This window comes from Poecilia mexicana, unplaced genomic scaffold (assembly GCF_051168715.1).
Source record: "Poecilia mexicana isolate PSO_F unplaced genomic scaffold, ASM5116871v1 scaffold_9, whole genome shotgun sequence".
Classification (NCBI taxonomy): Eukaryota; Metazoa; Chordata; class Actinopteri; order Cyprinodontiformes; family Poeciliidae; genus Poecilia; species Poecilia mexicana.
In genome coordinates this window covers 33,927,065-33,943,448 of record NW_028263378.1, presented here as the reverse complement: position 1 = coordinate 33,943,448, position 16,384 = coordinate 33,927,065, and the positions used below count along the sequence as shown (strand labels likewise).

Genomic DNA, 16,384 nt, shown 5'->3' with positions numbered 1-16,384 from the left:
CTCGCTGCAGCAGCTGACAGCTCAGCTTTGGAACATGAAGCCTTGTCAAGTAATCAGTTTAAAAAGTCTCAACAATTTTCCATTTCTCATTGACCTTTTTCAAAACAACTTAAACTGTTACAAGAACATCTAAAAGTTTCACATGTTCCTGGTTCTTATGACCAGCAAACAAATCTAGTCAAACATTTTACCAGGAAGATGAGGGACGGGTATCCGATCAGAGCAATAGCTGTGGAGAGCTTGCGCTTGTTTCCTCCGCTGTAAGTGCCAGCTGGCTTGTCTGCATACTTGGATAGCTCCAGCTTTTCTAAAGCCCACTGCACAACCTGGAGTCACACAAAGAAATAGTTAAAGCTCAGCAGGAGATGTTTTCACTTAAGGGAAAGTTGCCTGAGATCCTCAGGCAATTCGGATTCGTTCCAGGGTTGTGTTTGTGTGACTCATGAATGTTATCCACTGGGAGGGTGTGCATGTTAGAGAGATATAGCAAGACTCCTCCACAAATATCCTCATATATCTGTAAAGATGCAGCAATTACCAGCAAGCATTTGGTAGCTAATAATGACTTTTTTCACCTTCCTTTGAAGAACCTTAAATCCTTCAAATTCAGCCGTGCTGGACGAGCCTCTTTCAGGTCAGAACAGATTCAGTGGGACTGAAGTCCAGACTGGCTGCTGTGGTTTTTATCTTTGGTTGTTCTTTGACTTCCTGGACAGGCTGTCCATGAACAGCTGCCTCTAAACATATTGCTGTTTGTGGAGGACAGTTCTCACTGTGACTCTGAAGTATTTGTAAGCATTTTTTATTTGACCTTTATTTATACAGGATAAATCTCATTGCAGTAAATATTTAAACATTTTTTGAAGTTTTTTTGGCTCTAGTGGCCTTGTTTTGAAAGTGCTGAGACAGGAAAGTGGGTAAACAGAGAGAGAAAGAAGACATTGGCACAGGCCACCAGGCCGGGAATCCAACCTGTGAAGCCTAAGGCCTCCTATGTGGGTTGTGTTCAACACCTGCACCATCACAACAGCCTAATAATTCTCATTTTGAAGAGAGACCTGTTCCAATGTCAAATAAAACTCATTATTTTCAGAGTCACTGTCTCTCTTTCTCATCTGTTCAACTTTAGATGGGGCCAGAATGAGTTCCTCTCTACGCCCACTTCGTGTCGTCACACAGCTCCTATTTATGTCATTTACTGATTCTTAAAGACTGACAGTAATCAGCTATGAGTTTGGCTCCTGAAAACAAACCAAAAATAGAATTAATCATAGTTAATGAATGGAATAACTACTGTCTCACACAGCCAGGTTTATTCACAGCTTTTTTTTAAAGATGGTTTACAAAAAGTAACAGAAGAGACAAATATTTTTTCACAGCACTAAGGGAGAGATGAAAGATTTCATCAAAATGAATGGCTCAGTTGATCCAGGTTGGCAAGTCTCTACAACAGTAAAAAAGTGTGTGTGTATGTGTGTGAGACTGACCCTTTCCTGGTCCTTCCAGGGAATGCCCCGAAGGCGAGTGTAAAGCTGCAGATGCTCCCTGGCAGTCAGGTCATCAAACAGAGCGTCAAACTGTGGACAGTAGCCGATACTCTGCTGGACACGCAGCAGGTCCTTCAGGATGCTGAAAATGTACACATGTGCGCGCACACACACACACACACACACACACACACACACACACACACACACACACACACACACACACACACACACACACACCACCTCAATCCTGTAGCACAGTTATTTTTACAAAAAAATATATATGATAAAATAATAAGCATAAAAATAAGTAAATAAAATAAAAAAAAATAAAACATCACAATAGGAAAGTTACAGAAAATAATAAAAATTTGTTTTAAGAAGCAATTTAAAATAATCCAGACTGGGCCGATCTAATCTGGAAAGGTAGATTATTCCAGAGAAAAGGAGCAGCGACGGAGAAAACTCCTTTCCTCTGAAGTCGAGTCCGATGGACTTTCAGTGGCAACTCACCACTGATCGTACTTCTTCTTCCTCATCTTCTCTTGGACTACTTAACATGTATATTTTATATTTTCAAATTAAACTACTTCTTGAAAAGTTGCTGCAGAACCCCAGTGGACCTAGAAAGCATGCTTATGCACAACTTGGAGGTGTGTGCACATCTCCCCAGTTGGAAGCTTGACTTGATCTCATTTCACTACCAGACCCAACCCTAAGCCCCCTCAGTAAGATTATGCAATGATGATGTATGTTCACTAATGATTAGTGATCTGTCCACCACAGTGCTTCCATGAAAGGTGCTCGCAAAATGCCTCTTAAGATACTTGTAGCATTTGTAAATGAGAAAGTGGAAATCTAAAACGGATTTTCTTTCTCCTCAAGGTCCCATCTTCTCCACAGCAACTGGAAAAATTCCAGTATGAAACTGGATTCTACCAGTTATCACCAATCCTATCCTACACCAGCCTCCAATCACATGTTCTTACTTATAGCTATGGTGCAGAGCTCCCACACTCACAGTGAGCTAATACAGAAAGGTTAGTGTGGAAAGGCCAAGGCGAAATAACTAACAGCTAGGTGTTTCTAAAAGCCTCAGACTTGAGACTTGCTGGATAGAAGAATATGTAGATGGAAGGTCAACAGGCCCAGACAGAAGCCATGGTTTGTAGCTGGTTCTGACCTGTTTCTGTTGATGAAAGCCTCTCCTCCGGAGGTGCACTCGTCTCCGGTGAGCATCTTGAACGTGGTGGTCTTCCCTGCTCCGTTAACTCCCAACAACCCGAAGCACTCCCCGGGCCGGACACCAAGACACAGGCGGTCCACGGCCAGGATGCGACCCATCTTCCTGGATTTATACACCTGGCGGGCAGCAAAGCAACACTTTAAAGCACCAAGCCTGGCTTACAGTTTAACTTGAACTGGTCTGGTAGAACAGAGAATCAAACCTTTGTCAGGTTCTCGATCTGCAGCATGTCACTGTCAGCGTCGCCCCGCAGCACTCTCTGTCTCTCACAGGCCACATCTACATCATCATCATCCACAGGCCGGCAGCTGACCGGCACCCTCCTGCAAACAGCCACACATGCCAAGCTGTTCCTTTGGGGATTGTTTCATAGATTCACATGATGAAAAAGAAATAATTAATAAAGGAAAAAAAATGAAAAATTGGTTCTCTGCCTCTTCGTCAACATAACATGGGATTTCTTTGAAGTTTAAGACTCATCTTCCTAATGTCTTAACTGTGAGTCTAAAGAGAAACTTTGAAAGAATTTCAGAAAGCACTTTAAAATATTAGAGGAGATGTCTGGTTTGTTTAAAGGGAACCTTAAGAAAGTCAAAATGACTCGAGATGTTTCTTAACAAGACTGAACAGAAATAGGAAAAATATGATTGAAATCATAATCTCATTGATTTTCTGAGCCTGTAAAAAAGTGTGAAAATTCAGTTTCTAAGTATTTTTCAGAATTCAGGACAGAGGGCTTTTTGATTTTTAGATACATGACAGTTTACAGAAAAAGAAAAAAGAAAACAAAGTGAAAACATACAAAACTATCAAATAACAACTAACTTCATGTTCTGAGTCATTCTCTCTAACTCAAACCTGAATGTTTCCTCTGCACACATATTCTACTAATTAACACAAAGTCTCTAAAATATGATGCATTAATACTGTTGTCGTCATGACGACTGTGACTACAGCTTTCTGACAAACTGATACTGGCATAAATAAGCCCCCCAGCTAATCCCTGTCGTGTGCAGTGGCGTTGCGGCTCGTCTGATGATTCTTCTCACACTCACGGTGGTTTCCTCAGGAAGTTGTATTGGCAAAGGATGGTGATAAGGAAGCCAACAAAGCCTTCTATCGTCATAGCAACGAGTCCTCGAGTCACAATATCCCACTCAAATGGAGACTTCATCTTGTCAAACTGGCCTGTAACACACACACACACACACACACACACACACCCCCGCCCCCACACACACACACACACACACACAGGGACACACACACACACACACATGGTTCTTTAAGCAGCCTGACACTCCCCTGCTGGGCCAGCAGCTCCTGTTGAAGAGGGCCAGCTGTCTGCCAATCAGCCACAGATGAGATGTAAAGTGTTCTGTTGCTGTTCCAGGTAAATGACATGGTTGAGGTGGTTCAACCATGTCATTTAGTAGGTTTTGCACATTTGAAAGGAAGTGGAGTGAAGCTCAGCATCCTGCTGCTCGGAGCTGCTGATGTTTCTTTGTCTCTCTGGCATTTTGCCTAACACAGAACCCCGGACCTCAGAACTTCTTCTACTAATGGAACGGCCATACAGGAAACATGGGTTCATTGGGATATAACGGGCAATAAATAAAATTGATTATTATTATTATTATTAAGTTGTGTAACAGTCTGAGCTTGGGTTTATGAAGACATGGTAGGAATTGCTCTGCCCGCCGTGTGTGGCCAGCTTGGTGCTGTTGGTACCTATTTTGGCGTAGTATTCATTGATGTACTCGTTGTAGGCCATCTCCATCAGACCGTGACCCAGGTTGTAGTTGGGGAAGATGAGGAAGCAGGACTTCAGGTAACTGTTGACTCTCTTCAGATCCTGGAGGACAAGAAAACGATCCAGAAATAAAGATAAAGAAATAGAGCTTCCTGCAGTCATGCACGATCCTTTACTGAGTTTTTTAAAAAAGCTACGGGTTCAAAACCCCAAAAATCTTTGGTCTAAAGTCGTTTTACTGAGAACCTAGAGAAATGACCTGAGGTTTTTCTAGTTCTATGGAGCAAACAGCAAAGTAATGCAATGCTCCCCCTCCTCCACCTATTGCTGCATACTGTTGGTCAGCTGGCTGAAGTAACCTACTTAACTTTAAACCTACACATGACAAGCTATGAGTGACATTTCTACAAAGCAGCTTATTGGTCAACCAGATAGTATCAGTGTAAATAAGACCAAATTTTGTTCCATGTTTGTTTGAGTCTGAATCTAAATGTTATACACTACAGTCATATATTATATGAATATACATAGATAATATATTTGCAGCAGAAAACATAATTGTTGCTTTTCGGTTTTAAACATCATCTTCAACAAAACATTAAATTTTACCAACAAGTTTTAATAATTGAGTAGAATTAATTTAGACAAATTGATTCTTAAGTTTCATCTGCTACTGCAGCAAGTCATTATTTTAGTTAGCAGCTCATTATTCTACCAATTAGAAGTTTATTTCATACAATATTAGAAATGCATTTAAAAATGCAAATGAATAATTTAATTTCATTTTAAGATAATAAAATAAAATATAACATAAGATGCAATAACAGCATTCATTTAGTGAGTTCTTCATCATTTGGAGCAAAGGCTGCATCTGCAGATAAAAACCACTTTGTTGGGAATAAATACTTCTGTGTTTTCTTCCATCTCTTTTAGCTGCTTGCATGCTCATATATACACACACATATAGGTTTAAAGTTAAGTAGGTTCACGAGCGCACTTACATACAAAGCTAAGGTTAAAGGAAGTGACACACTAGGGAACGGCCTGATTAGCTGTAGCTTAAATTGAAGCCATTTTTGCTGTGTTTGCACATAAGGACAGCATGACGATGGACCAGCGCTGCATTTTAGTCTTAATAAATGGAATTCAGGAATTGAACTCTCTGACTCTTCTTGAACCTCATTCTTTAAGAGCCTAATTGGAGAAAGGATAAATCTCCAGCATCTTCTAACATCACCATGTGAAAAGCTCAGGCCTTTGTGCTGCATATCAACACAGTGCAGGACTCATCTGACTGATTAATAATTGGACAGCAAAATGTGCTTGATATGAGATTTTTTAACAGAATTTAAACCAGGTCAAGATCAAATTTCCACTTGAGGAGTTTGGGGTTTTAGAGTTGTTGTTTTTTTTTTGTTTTTGTTTTTTATTTTAAATGAAAAATGTTTGTATTTTTTGTACAGATTTGGCTTAATTACTGTGTTGACAGTTATTCTTTCACCAAATTGCCTTTTTAAAATAGTTCTTCTCTTATTAAGTATTAATTAATTATTAAATGAGTTTATAATTATTTCAATAATCAATTTATCATGAGTAATGTAATTGATTCAGCTCTAGCTTTATCAAGAAGTATTATTTTCATAAAGTGATCATGCATAATGGTAGTCTGACATCGTGGTTAAACAAGTTATTGATATAAAATCCTAATAATTCGGCTTAGGATGTACAGTTGTAACAGTTAAGCACCTTGTCATGCTCAAACAGCTGCAGGAGGAAGGTGGCCACGGTTGCAGTTATGCCTATGAAGAGGTTGATGACAATGAGGAAGACGTAGGCTGTACTGGGAACATCAAACCAGAAGGATGCTGGATACATGATGGGAGTGATGGACCACCTGCAAAGAAAGACTTGTGTTAATCAGGACAGGCTCCTGACCCTGGACTGTACTGGTAAATGAAGAATGTTAGAGCCTCACCCGTAGAGCAGGAACAGGGAGAGGACAGCTGGGAAGTTGGTGGGGGAGGTGTAGGCCGGCAGGTCGAACACAAACAAGATGATGATGCAACATGTGGCAGGTACCAGGTAGTTCAGCTGCAGACAGAGGAGACAAGGAGCTGAGCTGAAATGATCTGATCTGGACGCAACAACAGCAGCAGCAGCAAAAGCCCCTGAGCCTGTGGCGGCGGCTGCACTCTGTCCTGCTCACCATGTCCCAGATGTAGTTGGCCAGCCAGTAGATGACGGGGTCACAGCCGCTGACGAACTGCAGATGTTTGGCTTTAGTGGATTTCTCTGCAACCAGGAAAACCACAAAGCTGGCAGGTACGAAGGACATGGCAACAATAATGAAGATGGCGATCACCACGTCGGTGCCCTGCAGCCTGCAGATACAGGGGGACCAGCATGAGCACACCCATTCTATTGCAATACACTGAGTTATTTTACTCCAGCCTGATAACCTTTTGCCACGTCTTCCCCCTCTCATTGTCCACTTTTCTGTCCGACCATTTCAAATAAAGATCACTAGGACCAACACAAACTTAAAAAGTAGAATCGATTGTCACTTAGAATTGAGGACATCCTGGAGATTACCATCACTCTAGTACTGTACTAGGTTGATGACCTTGATAGCCAAATATCTGATGGTAAATACTGTTAAATATCATACACACTGCTGTAAGTGGAGGGTTTTTACCCCTTGTTCTGATTTTTTCTGAACTAATTTAAACTTTATTACTCCTCACTGAAATACTTGAAATGTGTATATGAAAACAGATTTCAAGTATCTGTTTTAAAACTTGCTCCATCATTGCTGTTATGTGCTTGCAGTATTAAACCCATGCTCGTTTCTTTTTTCCCCTGTTCCTTGTACTTCAACAAATCATTGCATATATCTGTCTATCAGATATATGCAATAATATATAACAGCAAAAATAAAAAATAGAGGAAGAAATAGGGAGAATTAAAACAGCAAGGATCATGACAAAAATCTGAGATGTTTTTTTAATGAGGTGCTTACAAAGAGACATTAAACTTGATGCTGACAAGTTTAAACTGAGAAGAGAGTCTGGACCCTACATTGAACACTTCTGAACAGCACCAGGCCTGATGCCCAGGAAAAGTGCAGGCAGTTCAGGAGCTGCTGAGGCCCACAGATGTTAAGGGTGTACAGAGACCTGTAGGTATGCTGAACCTTTCAAAGTTTGGTGACCATCTTTCTGAAGAATGTGAAGTTTTGAGACAAGTTACACACAAAGAGAACATGTGGGAATGGACATAGGTGCATGAGGCGGCTTTTAAAAGACTGAAAGATAAAATAACGAATGCACCACTACTGAAGTACTATGACCAAAATGAAGAGCTAACCCTGAAATGTGATGTCACAGAGACAGAACTAGGAGCAGCACTGACACAGAAGGGAAAACCTGTGACACTTGTAAGCAGAACGCTAACTCCCATGAAAAGAGGTTATGGCCAGATAGAAAAAGAATATTTGGCCTTACTGTTCAGGATAGAAAAGTTCCATCAGTATACTTTTGGTAGAAAAGTGACTGTACAAAGTGACCATAAGCCACTAGAAAATATTATGAGAAAACCACTGCTTAGTGCACCAAAGAGACTACAGAGAATGTTACTCAAGCTGTAGAAATATGATAGTGATATGTGATCTATGAAGAGAGAGAGAAGAGACACTAAGCAGAGCTAATTTACCTGACAGCAGTCAGGGAGTGACAGAGTCAGAGACAGACTGTTAACATCATTTCCTACTTACCCATCTCTCCACAAAGACTCACAGCCATCTGCGATGCAACAACAGCTACCCATTCAACAATATTTTGCTCATCACGACAAGAGGTAACACTTTATTTGAAGGGGTGTGCATAAGACTGACATGACACTGTCATGTTTATACATGACATAGCACATGTCATGAACATAAAGAAGTCTTTATGAATGTTTGACAGTTGTCATGAAGTGTCAATAATGACACTTTTAATGCAAAATTGCTCTAAAAGTTGCATTGAAAGTCCATTAAAATGCCAACTTTGCATTAAATTATCATAATTTACAAAATCATGCAAAGTTGGCACTTTTAAAGGACTTTTAATTAATTAATTAATTAAATTTTTAGTCAGTCTTATGCACATCCCTTCAAATAAAGTGTTACCAGAAAAGCTGAGCTTTCAGGATGGCAGAGTGTTCAAGGGACCAGGAGCCCTAGTGACCTGAGCTGACCCACCGCATACACTCAACACACCTGGCAGTGGAGGGCTGCCTCAGACAAGCATGTGACTGTGTGAAGTGGCCAGATAAAGACATTTATTTCCAAGTGACGGCATCTGTGGGTCAGCGGAACCCAAACAACAAAAAGGGACTTTACATCCCTGTGACATTGGGCCAAGGTAGGAACTGATCTGTTTTCTAGGACTATCTGATTTCTGTGGACTACTATTCAAAATTTTGGGAAGTTGATTATTTACCTGACACCAAAAGTAGCACAGTGATCCAAAAACTGAAAGCACACTTTGCTCATCAGGGGATTCCAGATGTGGCCATCTTAGGTATCGGGGCACAGTACTCATGAGTTTAAAATGTTCAGTCAAAAGTGTGAATTGGAACACAAAACATCTTCACCTGGATACCCACAAAGCACTGAAAAAGCAGAGTCAGTTGTAAAAACAATAAAACATCTCATGTAGAAACCTGCAATAGCTGGACAGGATCCAGACTGTCCAGCTATTGAGACGAGTCAAGGCCTCGTCTCAAGTCCAGAACAGAGACTCCCAGTTCCTTCTTCCTACAAAAGAGACTGAAGCTGAAGCTGAAGGTGTCAAACAACAAACAGGAACTAATTAACAGCAGACCGAGACAGGAGAGATATTGCAACCGTACACCAAAGGATTTAAACTTTCAGATTAGGGCACAGTGTCAGAGTCCAACCATATGAGACCTGAAAAACAGCTAAAGCGATTAGAGAGGGACTTTCAGATTGTATGAAGTGGAGCTGGGTGGCATCCTATGTTCATTCATGTTCATTACAAGAAATGTTGAATTTTTGAAGATAAAAAGGGAAAGAAGTGGAAAAAATAAAATATATATATATATATATATATATATATATATATATATATATATATATAACTCTGTGAATCTAGAATAAAGTTATAGTAAGCAATAATACCTAATACCACTTAAACAGTCCATTCTGAATAATCTGAAGACAGAACACAGAGGTTGGCATTAATCTTTGGTTCTGTTGGGGACCAGCACACGAAGGTTTCAAAAGCAATGAAAAGGCAGATAAATTAACTAAAAGGGCTTTAGAGGGGGCAATAACAAATACAATTCATATTGGGGAAAGGGGAACAAAAATCAGTTATTAAGAGTAAGGAAACAGAAATATGGCAAAAAAGTGGGATGAAAAAAAAAAGTCAATATAAAATACAGTCAGTGTTAATTACAAATATTACTCAGAAACAGAAGGAAATAAATAATAATGATGAGATTAAGAGTAGGTCATACCTATCAAAATTACATTTTATGTTAAATTAGGAGGAAAAGTAGAGATAAATGTGACGGATGTGGAGAGAAAGAAAATGTAGAACATAATTTGACAAAATGTGAAATACATGAGCCTGAAAGGGGGAAATTGAGAAAAATAGTAAGAAGGACAGGAAAGGAACAGAAAGAAATATTAAATATTCCTTTAATATTCTTAAAGGAATATTGGGAACTGAAGGAAACTTGGAGGATATTTATAGATAAGGAAAGCATTATTTATTTATCTTCATAATACAAAATTAAAAAGTAGAATTTAATGAATATAAAGTAGTTTTAGAAGAAGAGCCCTCCGAAAACTGCTGCGACCCACATATGACAAATATGAAACAGGAGACAAAGTCTATTATAAACGTACAGACTGTCAGGAGGGCCAGGTGTGGTTATTGGCCAAGATGGTGTAGGAATATTTGTCAGGCATAGTGGAATGTATGTCAGAGTACACCAGTCTAAGCTGAGAAAAATGAATGAGACAGAAGAGAAACTAGAAGAAAGTGAAAGCGAAAATCCATTTAAAACGGATGACCACCTTTCAAAGACACCAGCGGAGGTACTTGATGAAGAACATGACTTTGAAAGCGAACATGAGGAGGAGATGGCACCAACAAGCAATGAATCACTTGGTGTTGCAGAAAACAGTGAATCCTGCTGTGATCCAGTACAACCTGAAGGGGATGGTCTCCCACTGACACACACAACAACTGTAAGTGAAGGAATTAAATACACATACAAAGAAACAGGTGAAAAATATGCTGGAAAAATAACAAGCCGGGCAGGAAAAGCCAGTGGGAAACACAAAAACTGAGCCAGAGAAAATTGCTGGATCCACAGGGTCCATTGATATGGGACAAGTAAGCAACCTCGAAGTGGTTGAAAATGTCAAGACCAATACTGACAACAGAGATGAAATATTAGTGGTGAATGAGGACATTTTCTCACACGCTAAACAAACTGAACTTGAGAACTGGAAAGGAAACAATGTATTTGTGGAGGAAAAAGATGAAGGTCAGATGCATATCAACGAGGTGGGTGTGCACACTCAAGAAAACACAAGTAGACATAGTACCAAAAGAACTTTCTAAGGATTCACCCACTTGTTCCTCTGAATCTCTAAAGATGGTTATAGCTGTTATATGCCAAAATAAATGGAAGCTGAACTCTATGGACATCAAAGCAGCCTTTTTGCAAGGTAAAGATTTAACACGGGATGTGTATCTCCGTCCACCTCAAGAGGCAGAGAGTGAAGGAATCGTATGGAAGTTAAATAAATGTGTCTATGGCTTAGCAGATGATTCCTTGTTCTGGTACAAGAAACCATGCAGAAGCTGGGAGGAACTGTGTCAAAAGTTGATCCAGCTGTCTTCTACTGGCAAGATGATTTCTGTAAGGTGACAGGAGTTCTTGCATGCCATGTAGATGACTTTGTATGGGGTGGTTCAGACATGTTTTCTTCAGCTATTATCCCCCAACTGAAAACTGCTTTTCAAGTTGGAAGAGAAGAACATAACAGCTTCAACTACATTGGAATGGAGGTTCATTCTCTGCAGAATGAAATCAGAGTACAACAGCGTGCATACATTAAAAACCTACAGCCCATTCCTATGGATCCCATCAGAGCACCACAGTGGGAGGCTCCATTAACAGACACAGAAATGGACATGTTAAAATCCAAGATTGGACAGATTCTTTGGGTAGCAAGACAGAGCAGACCTGACATCATGTGTGACATATCTATCTTGGCGTCAAACACAAAACATGCTACAATTCAGACAATACACTGTGCAAACAAACTGATCAGAAAACTTAAATCTGAGGAAGTTACCCTCAGATTCCAATGCTTAGGAGACATCAAATACCACAAGCTAGTGGTGTTCAGCGATTCCTCAATGGGAAACCTCTCAGATGGAGGTACACAAGGAGGACATTTTGTCATCCTGATGAGAGAAGATGGAAAATTTTCACCCATATGCTGGCAATCCAGACGGATTAGGAGAGTGGTACGTAGCACGTTAGCTGGAGAGACTTTAGCACTAGCAGATGGGATTGATAGTGCTGTCTTTCTTACTACTCTCTATTCAGAGCTCATGGTTGGTGATGGCACGTGCAACATCCTACCCATTACCTGTGTAACGGACAACCATTCCCTCCTTGATGCTGTCAAATCCACAAAATGTGTAACTGAAAAGAAACTTCGGCTTGAGATCAGCAGCATCAAAGAACTTATGGGTTCTGGGACAATTCAGGAAATCATATGGACACCTACCAAAGACCAACTTGCTAACTGCTTAACAAAAGTGGGGGCGTCTGCCCTTGGACTACTGAGAGCCCTAAGTGAAGGGAAATGGCAATTTAAAGATTAAAACAAACAAACAAAAACACTACTGTTCTTTACATAAGTTAAGTTCAAGTAAATGGAGCTAAAGTAAGTAAAGTTAAAATGCTACGACCGAATGTTGTTCTAACCCGTTATGTGTTTTTTAAAGAAAGAGGGGAGATTGTTAAGTTGTAAGTAGCATACTGCGCATGTGTGAGATGTAAGGCAGTGGGAGGCGGGAGCTGTAGTTTTTTCATTCTGTTGTGTGAGGAAAGGGGGAGCGCATGTTGTTAACTGTTAATGGCGACCATTAAAGTGTGTATGCCAACGTCAGCAGTGTGATTATTGAATCAACAAGAACATGTTCATGTGGTTAGGTATACACAAGTCCTGCATAACTCTTAGGATCTACAACCCGTTCAATATAATGTACATAAGTGCTTGTTGGTAAACTTACAAATAGTCCAAAGAAAGGCTGGCACTGGTTCTATTCATCGGATGGTTGGTCAGTGTGATTCCTTAAATTAAAAAAAACACACCAAAAAACAAAGATGTTTTTCTTCTTCAGGAACAGCAGGAGATGGTGCAGACTGACAACCTGAGAGCCTCCATACCATAAGCAGCAGGGTTGCCTTTGGATGCAGGTAAGTTGGCGCGCAGGATGGCGTTGTTCAGTACATTCAGATAGGTTGGCATGCTGTGGTAGCCTTTGTTGTTGTACAAGACCTGGACACAAAGAGGCGCTATAAGCAACATTGTAGAGGTGCAACAGAGACCGTCAGGGTGCCTGTCCCACCTGAGCTGATCTGCGTACGGCTATCTTGCGGACCATTGGAGGAATGTTCCTTCCGAAGGAGGCAGGGATGGATTTCTGGATGTTCCCCACAGTTAAACCACCGTATCTGTTCCCAACCCAGACAGCACACAGGAAACACACATGTAAGATCTGGTCTAAAATGACTTACTTTGAACTGATATTTAGTACTGTTTCTTAATTTTTTATGCATCTCTGACATGACTCAGCAAACTACATCAGGAGGAGCTTGAATGTTTTGAAATATGGTAGTGAAATAAAACCCGACAGCAAAACCGCTGTATGTTGAGCTGGGGAGGCCTAGTTAAAATACATGAAGGATAGAAATAACATAAAAAAAGAGAAAAATTAGCACAATAAAACCTGTATGTATTTTAAGAGGGGAGATTTTCTATGCTGTTTTATTATTTTTGAACTCATCAATAAAGCAGTGACAACAGTTCGAGCCCTCTCCCTGATCCATGTGACAAAGTTTATCAGTGAAAAACGTGGAAATTAAACGGCGCAACTAAGAAGGAGAGGAGCTGCTTTAATCCCAACCACTTTTTCCTTCATTGTGGAACTAAAGTAGCTAGAGTTGAAAGCACCAATTAAAATCCAGGAAATATTCAATTTCAGGTTTCAACTGAAATCCCAAGTCTCAGCCGTTCTGTCAGATCAGCATTTGCTGCTCAACACGACCTGACAGCTATATCTATCAGACAAGTATACACTGTCATTACCATATGATTTTATTTAATCAGCAACATAGAATCATGACATAGATCATCATACACTTTGTTATTAATAGCTGTATGGCATCCTGACTTAGTGGTTAAGTAGGTTAATGAGTTTTACACTGCAGCTGCAGCTAGACCTGCTTTAAATGCACTTTGAAACCACGACAACGCATGAACATCTATCTAATCATCATTGAAAACAATTTAATGACTTCTTTCCGTCACAACTTGTCGCGTATGCTGAACTGACAACTCCTCTGACGGTCGGACTTCTTAATGCGCAGTATGCTATTCTGACAGCGTATGATGATCTGATGGAACACTGGCACCTGCCCAGCAATACCTGTGGAGCCGCACTCTGTCCGAAGTGAAGAGCAGATACTCAGAGACGTTCCTGCCTGTGATGTCCACCAAAATGTCCCCCGTCACCACCTTCATGAGAGGGGGGCGACCTCCGACCTCACTGGGACAGGAGAAGCCCGTGCCCTGCATAGAGCAGGTACAGCGCACCGGCTCACGGATGGAGAGAGGGAGGGTAGGAGGAGATGTAACGGGCTCTGACAAAATGACAAACATTTATCTCACACAGCATATTTTGGAATAACAGCATAATCTTTATTATTAATAGTTTGTGTTCTTCTTTTGTTTTGTTTTTTTACAGAATCATAATTTGCTTTACAGGTTTTGAACAAAATGTTCCAATGCAACAGAACAGAACAAACCCAGGCTTCTAAAAAGGGAGTTCTTTCTGAAATCAACCAACAAGAAATAAATTCTCCCACTCAATGACACACTTTGACATTCAGTTTGTCATCTACACACTGAATGACATTCATCACAAATGAGACTGGCCTCATGTTTTTAAATACATGATATGTGACAGGGTTTTATTTGAACAATATTATAAATGTGAAGTTTGAAAAAATTTGCTTGTTTGTTCTTTGAATTTATTTTGTTTATTCAACAAGTTGTTTCTTTAGATATTTATTGATGTTTTAAGTTCTGTTATGTTACTTTGGCAATTGGTGGTTACCATAGTAACTGGTAACTTATTCCCTTTTTCTGTTGCTGTCTCACTGAGATATCAGCTCTGTGTTTTCTTTACAAGAATTATATTTTAAAATATATTTTGGACACATCTGATAGTGCACAGTGGTTCATGAGTAAATTTACTGTGTTGTGTGTATATTATTAAAAGTTTTCAATGTTAATGTTTCCCATTTTAGGTATGTTCAATTGTAAAATGACCTTCTCTCTTGCTCTCGATGAAGGCGGACGCTTTTTTCCTCTGCTCCTTCCCTACCCATGCCTTCTCTGCTTGCTCTGTTTTTGTCCTGTCTATATTTTTGGAGCCTTTCTTTGCACATCATCCAAATCTACAAATTATGGATCTGGTCAACCGATCTCTTAAAGAAATTGATCAAATTTTTGACAAGAAGTCTGGGCACAAGAGAGCCTCTTGTCCTGCAGGGACGAACCCAGCGGGATCAGAATTAGAATTAGAATAACTACGAACTTGGAATCCAGAAATACTTAACAGGAACAGTCATTGCTTAGTTTCTATTACTTTTAACCCAGAAAAGGATTTAGATTAGTCACTCTAGCTTATTTTTTAGAAACTGTAGAGTACTCACTATTTAGAAATGGAATTGGATACTTAGCAACCCTGAACAGGAGCACTTAGTTTACATACTTTAGAACAACATTAAATTAGTTTTCTTTCCTTTGTTTTGTTATTTTGTTTGTATTTCCTTTTAATTCACGTAAAGCACTTTGAATTTGCCTTGTTGCTGAAAATGTGCTATATAAATAAAATGAGCCTAACCCTTGCCTTAAAATGTTAACTGCTTCTAACTGCTATGAACTGCTGCCATGTGCTCATTAGGTTAACCACCAACTGATTTTCTCTTTTCTTAGAATAAATACAATGAACCTGAATGTGTTTTTCATGAAGTCAACCTGCTGAACCTGAGACGAACATAGAAGGGCCTTTTTTACCAGTTTCTCTCCTCTATCAAGTCATAACCTGTGAAGATCAGCCACTCATGTCCATAAAAGAAATGTGTGGAATTAATGTTCAGGTAACTGGATCCATTTAGTCTTCTGCTGCCACAAAACTGTTTAAATTGGCACCACAAAAAGCAAAAGCAAAATTATTGTTGCAAATGAAATATTTACAATATCAAACTTGCAACAGATTTCTTGAATGCAATATTGGTGGGACATTACATTTCCTTCCTAGATCCACAGTCTGCAAACCAATGATATTTGGTCAGTTAGATGCAGTCCTACTGGACCTGAGACAGCGATGCTTGACCTCATGCAGCAGGGTGGGAAATTGTGATATTGGAAATGAAAAAGAACAGTGGGAGAAAAGTGTGCTATTGTACTTTGTAAAGTCATTCAGTCACAAGAGATTGTTGAATATTTGGTATGAAATTTGCAATGCAGTCACACTGTGCATGGTCAGTTGCATGGGCTGTAACTACTCT

General features: G+C 39.8%; 1 protein-coding gene across 2 annotated transcripts in view; it reads right to left on the bottom strand.

Moving 5' to 3' along the window:
• Window positions 1–16,384, bottom strand: part of abca2 (ATP binding cassette subfamily A member 2) — a 142,322-nt gene that overhangs the window by 10,229 nt on the left and 115,709 nt on the right. For both annotated transcript variants that reach the window (XM_088009186.1, XM_088009187.1), the window contains 13 exons: window positions 14,236–14,449; window positions 13,156–13,261; window positions 12,974–13,085; window positions 12,817–12,877; window positions 6,693–6,867; window positions 6,462–6,577; window positions 6,233–6,380; window positions 4,465–4,588; window positions 3,789–3,921; window positions 2,936–3,056; window positions 2,671–2,849; window positions 1,488–1,629; window positions 192–326 (listed from right to left, as the gene is read on the bottom strand). In XM_088009186.1, the coding sequence (XP_087865312.1) occupies window positions 192–326; window positions 1,488–1,629; window positions 2,671–2,849; window positions 2,936–3,056; window positions 3,789–3,921; window positions 4,465–4,588; window positions 6,233–6,380; window positions 6,462–6,577; window positions 6,693–6,867; window positions 12,817–12,877; window positions 12,974–13,085; window positions 13,156–13,261; window positions 14,236–14,449 (1,766 nt within the window). The remainder of the gene's footprint in view (window positions 1–191; window positions 327–1,487; window positions 1,630–2,670; window positions 2,850–2,935; window positions 3,057–3,788; window positions 3,922–4,464; window positions 4,589–6,232; window positions 6,381–6,461; window positions 6,578–6,692; window positions 6,868–12,816; window positions 12,878–12,973; window positions 13,086–13,155; window positions 13,262–14,235; window positions 14,450–16,384) is intronic.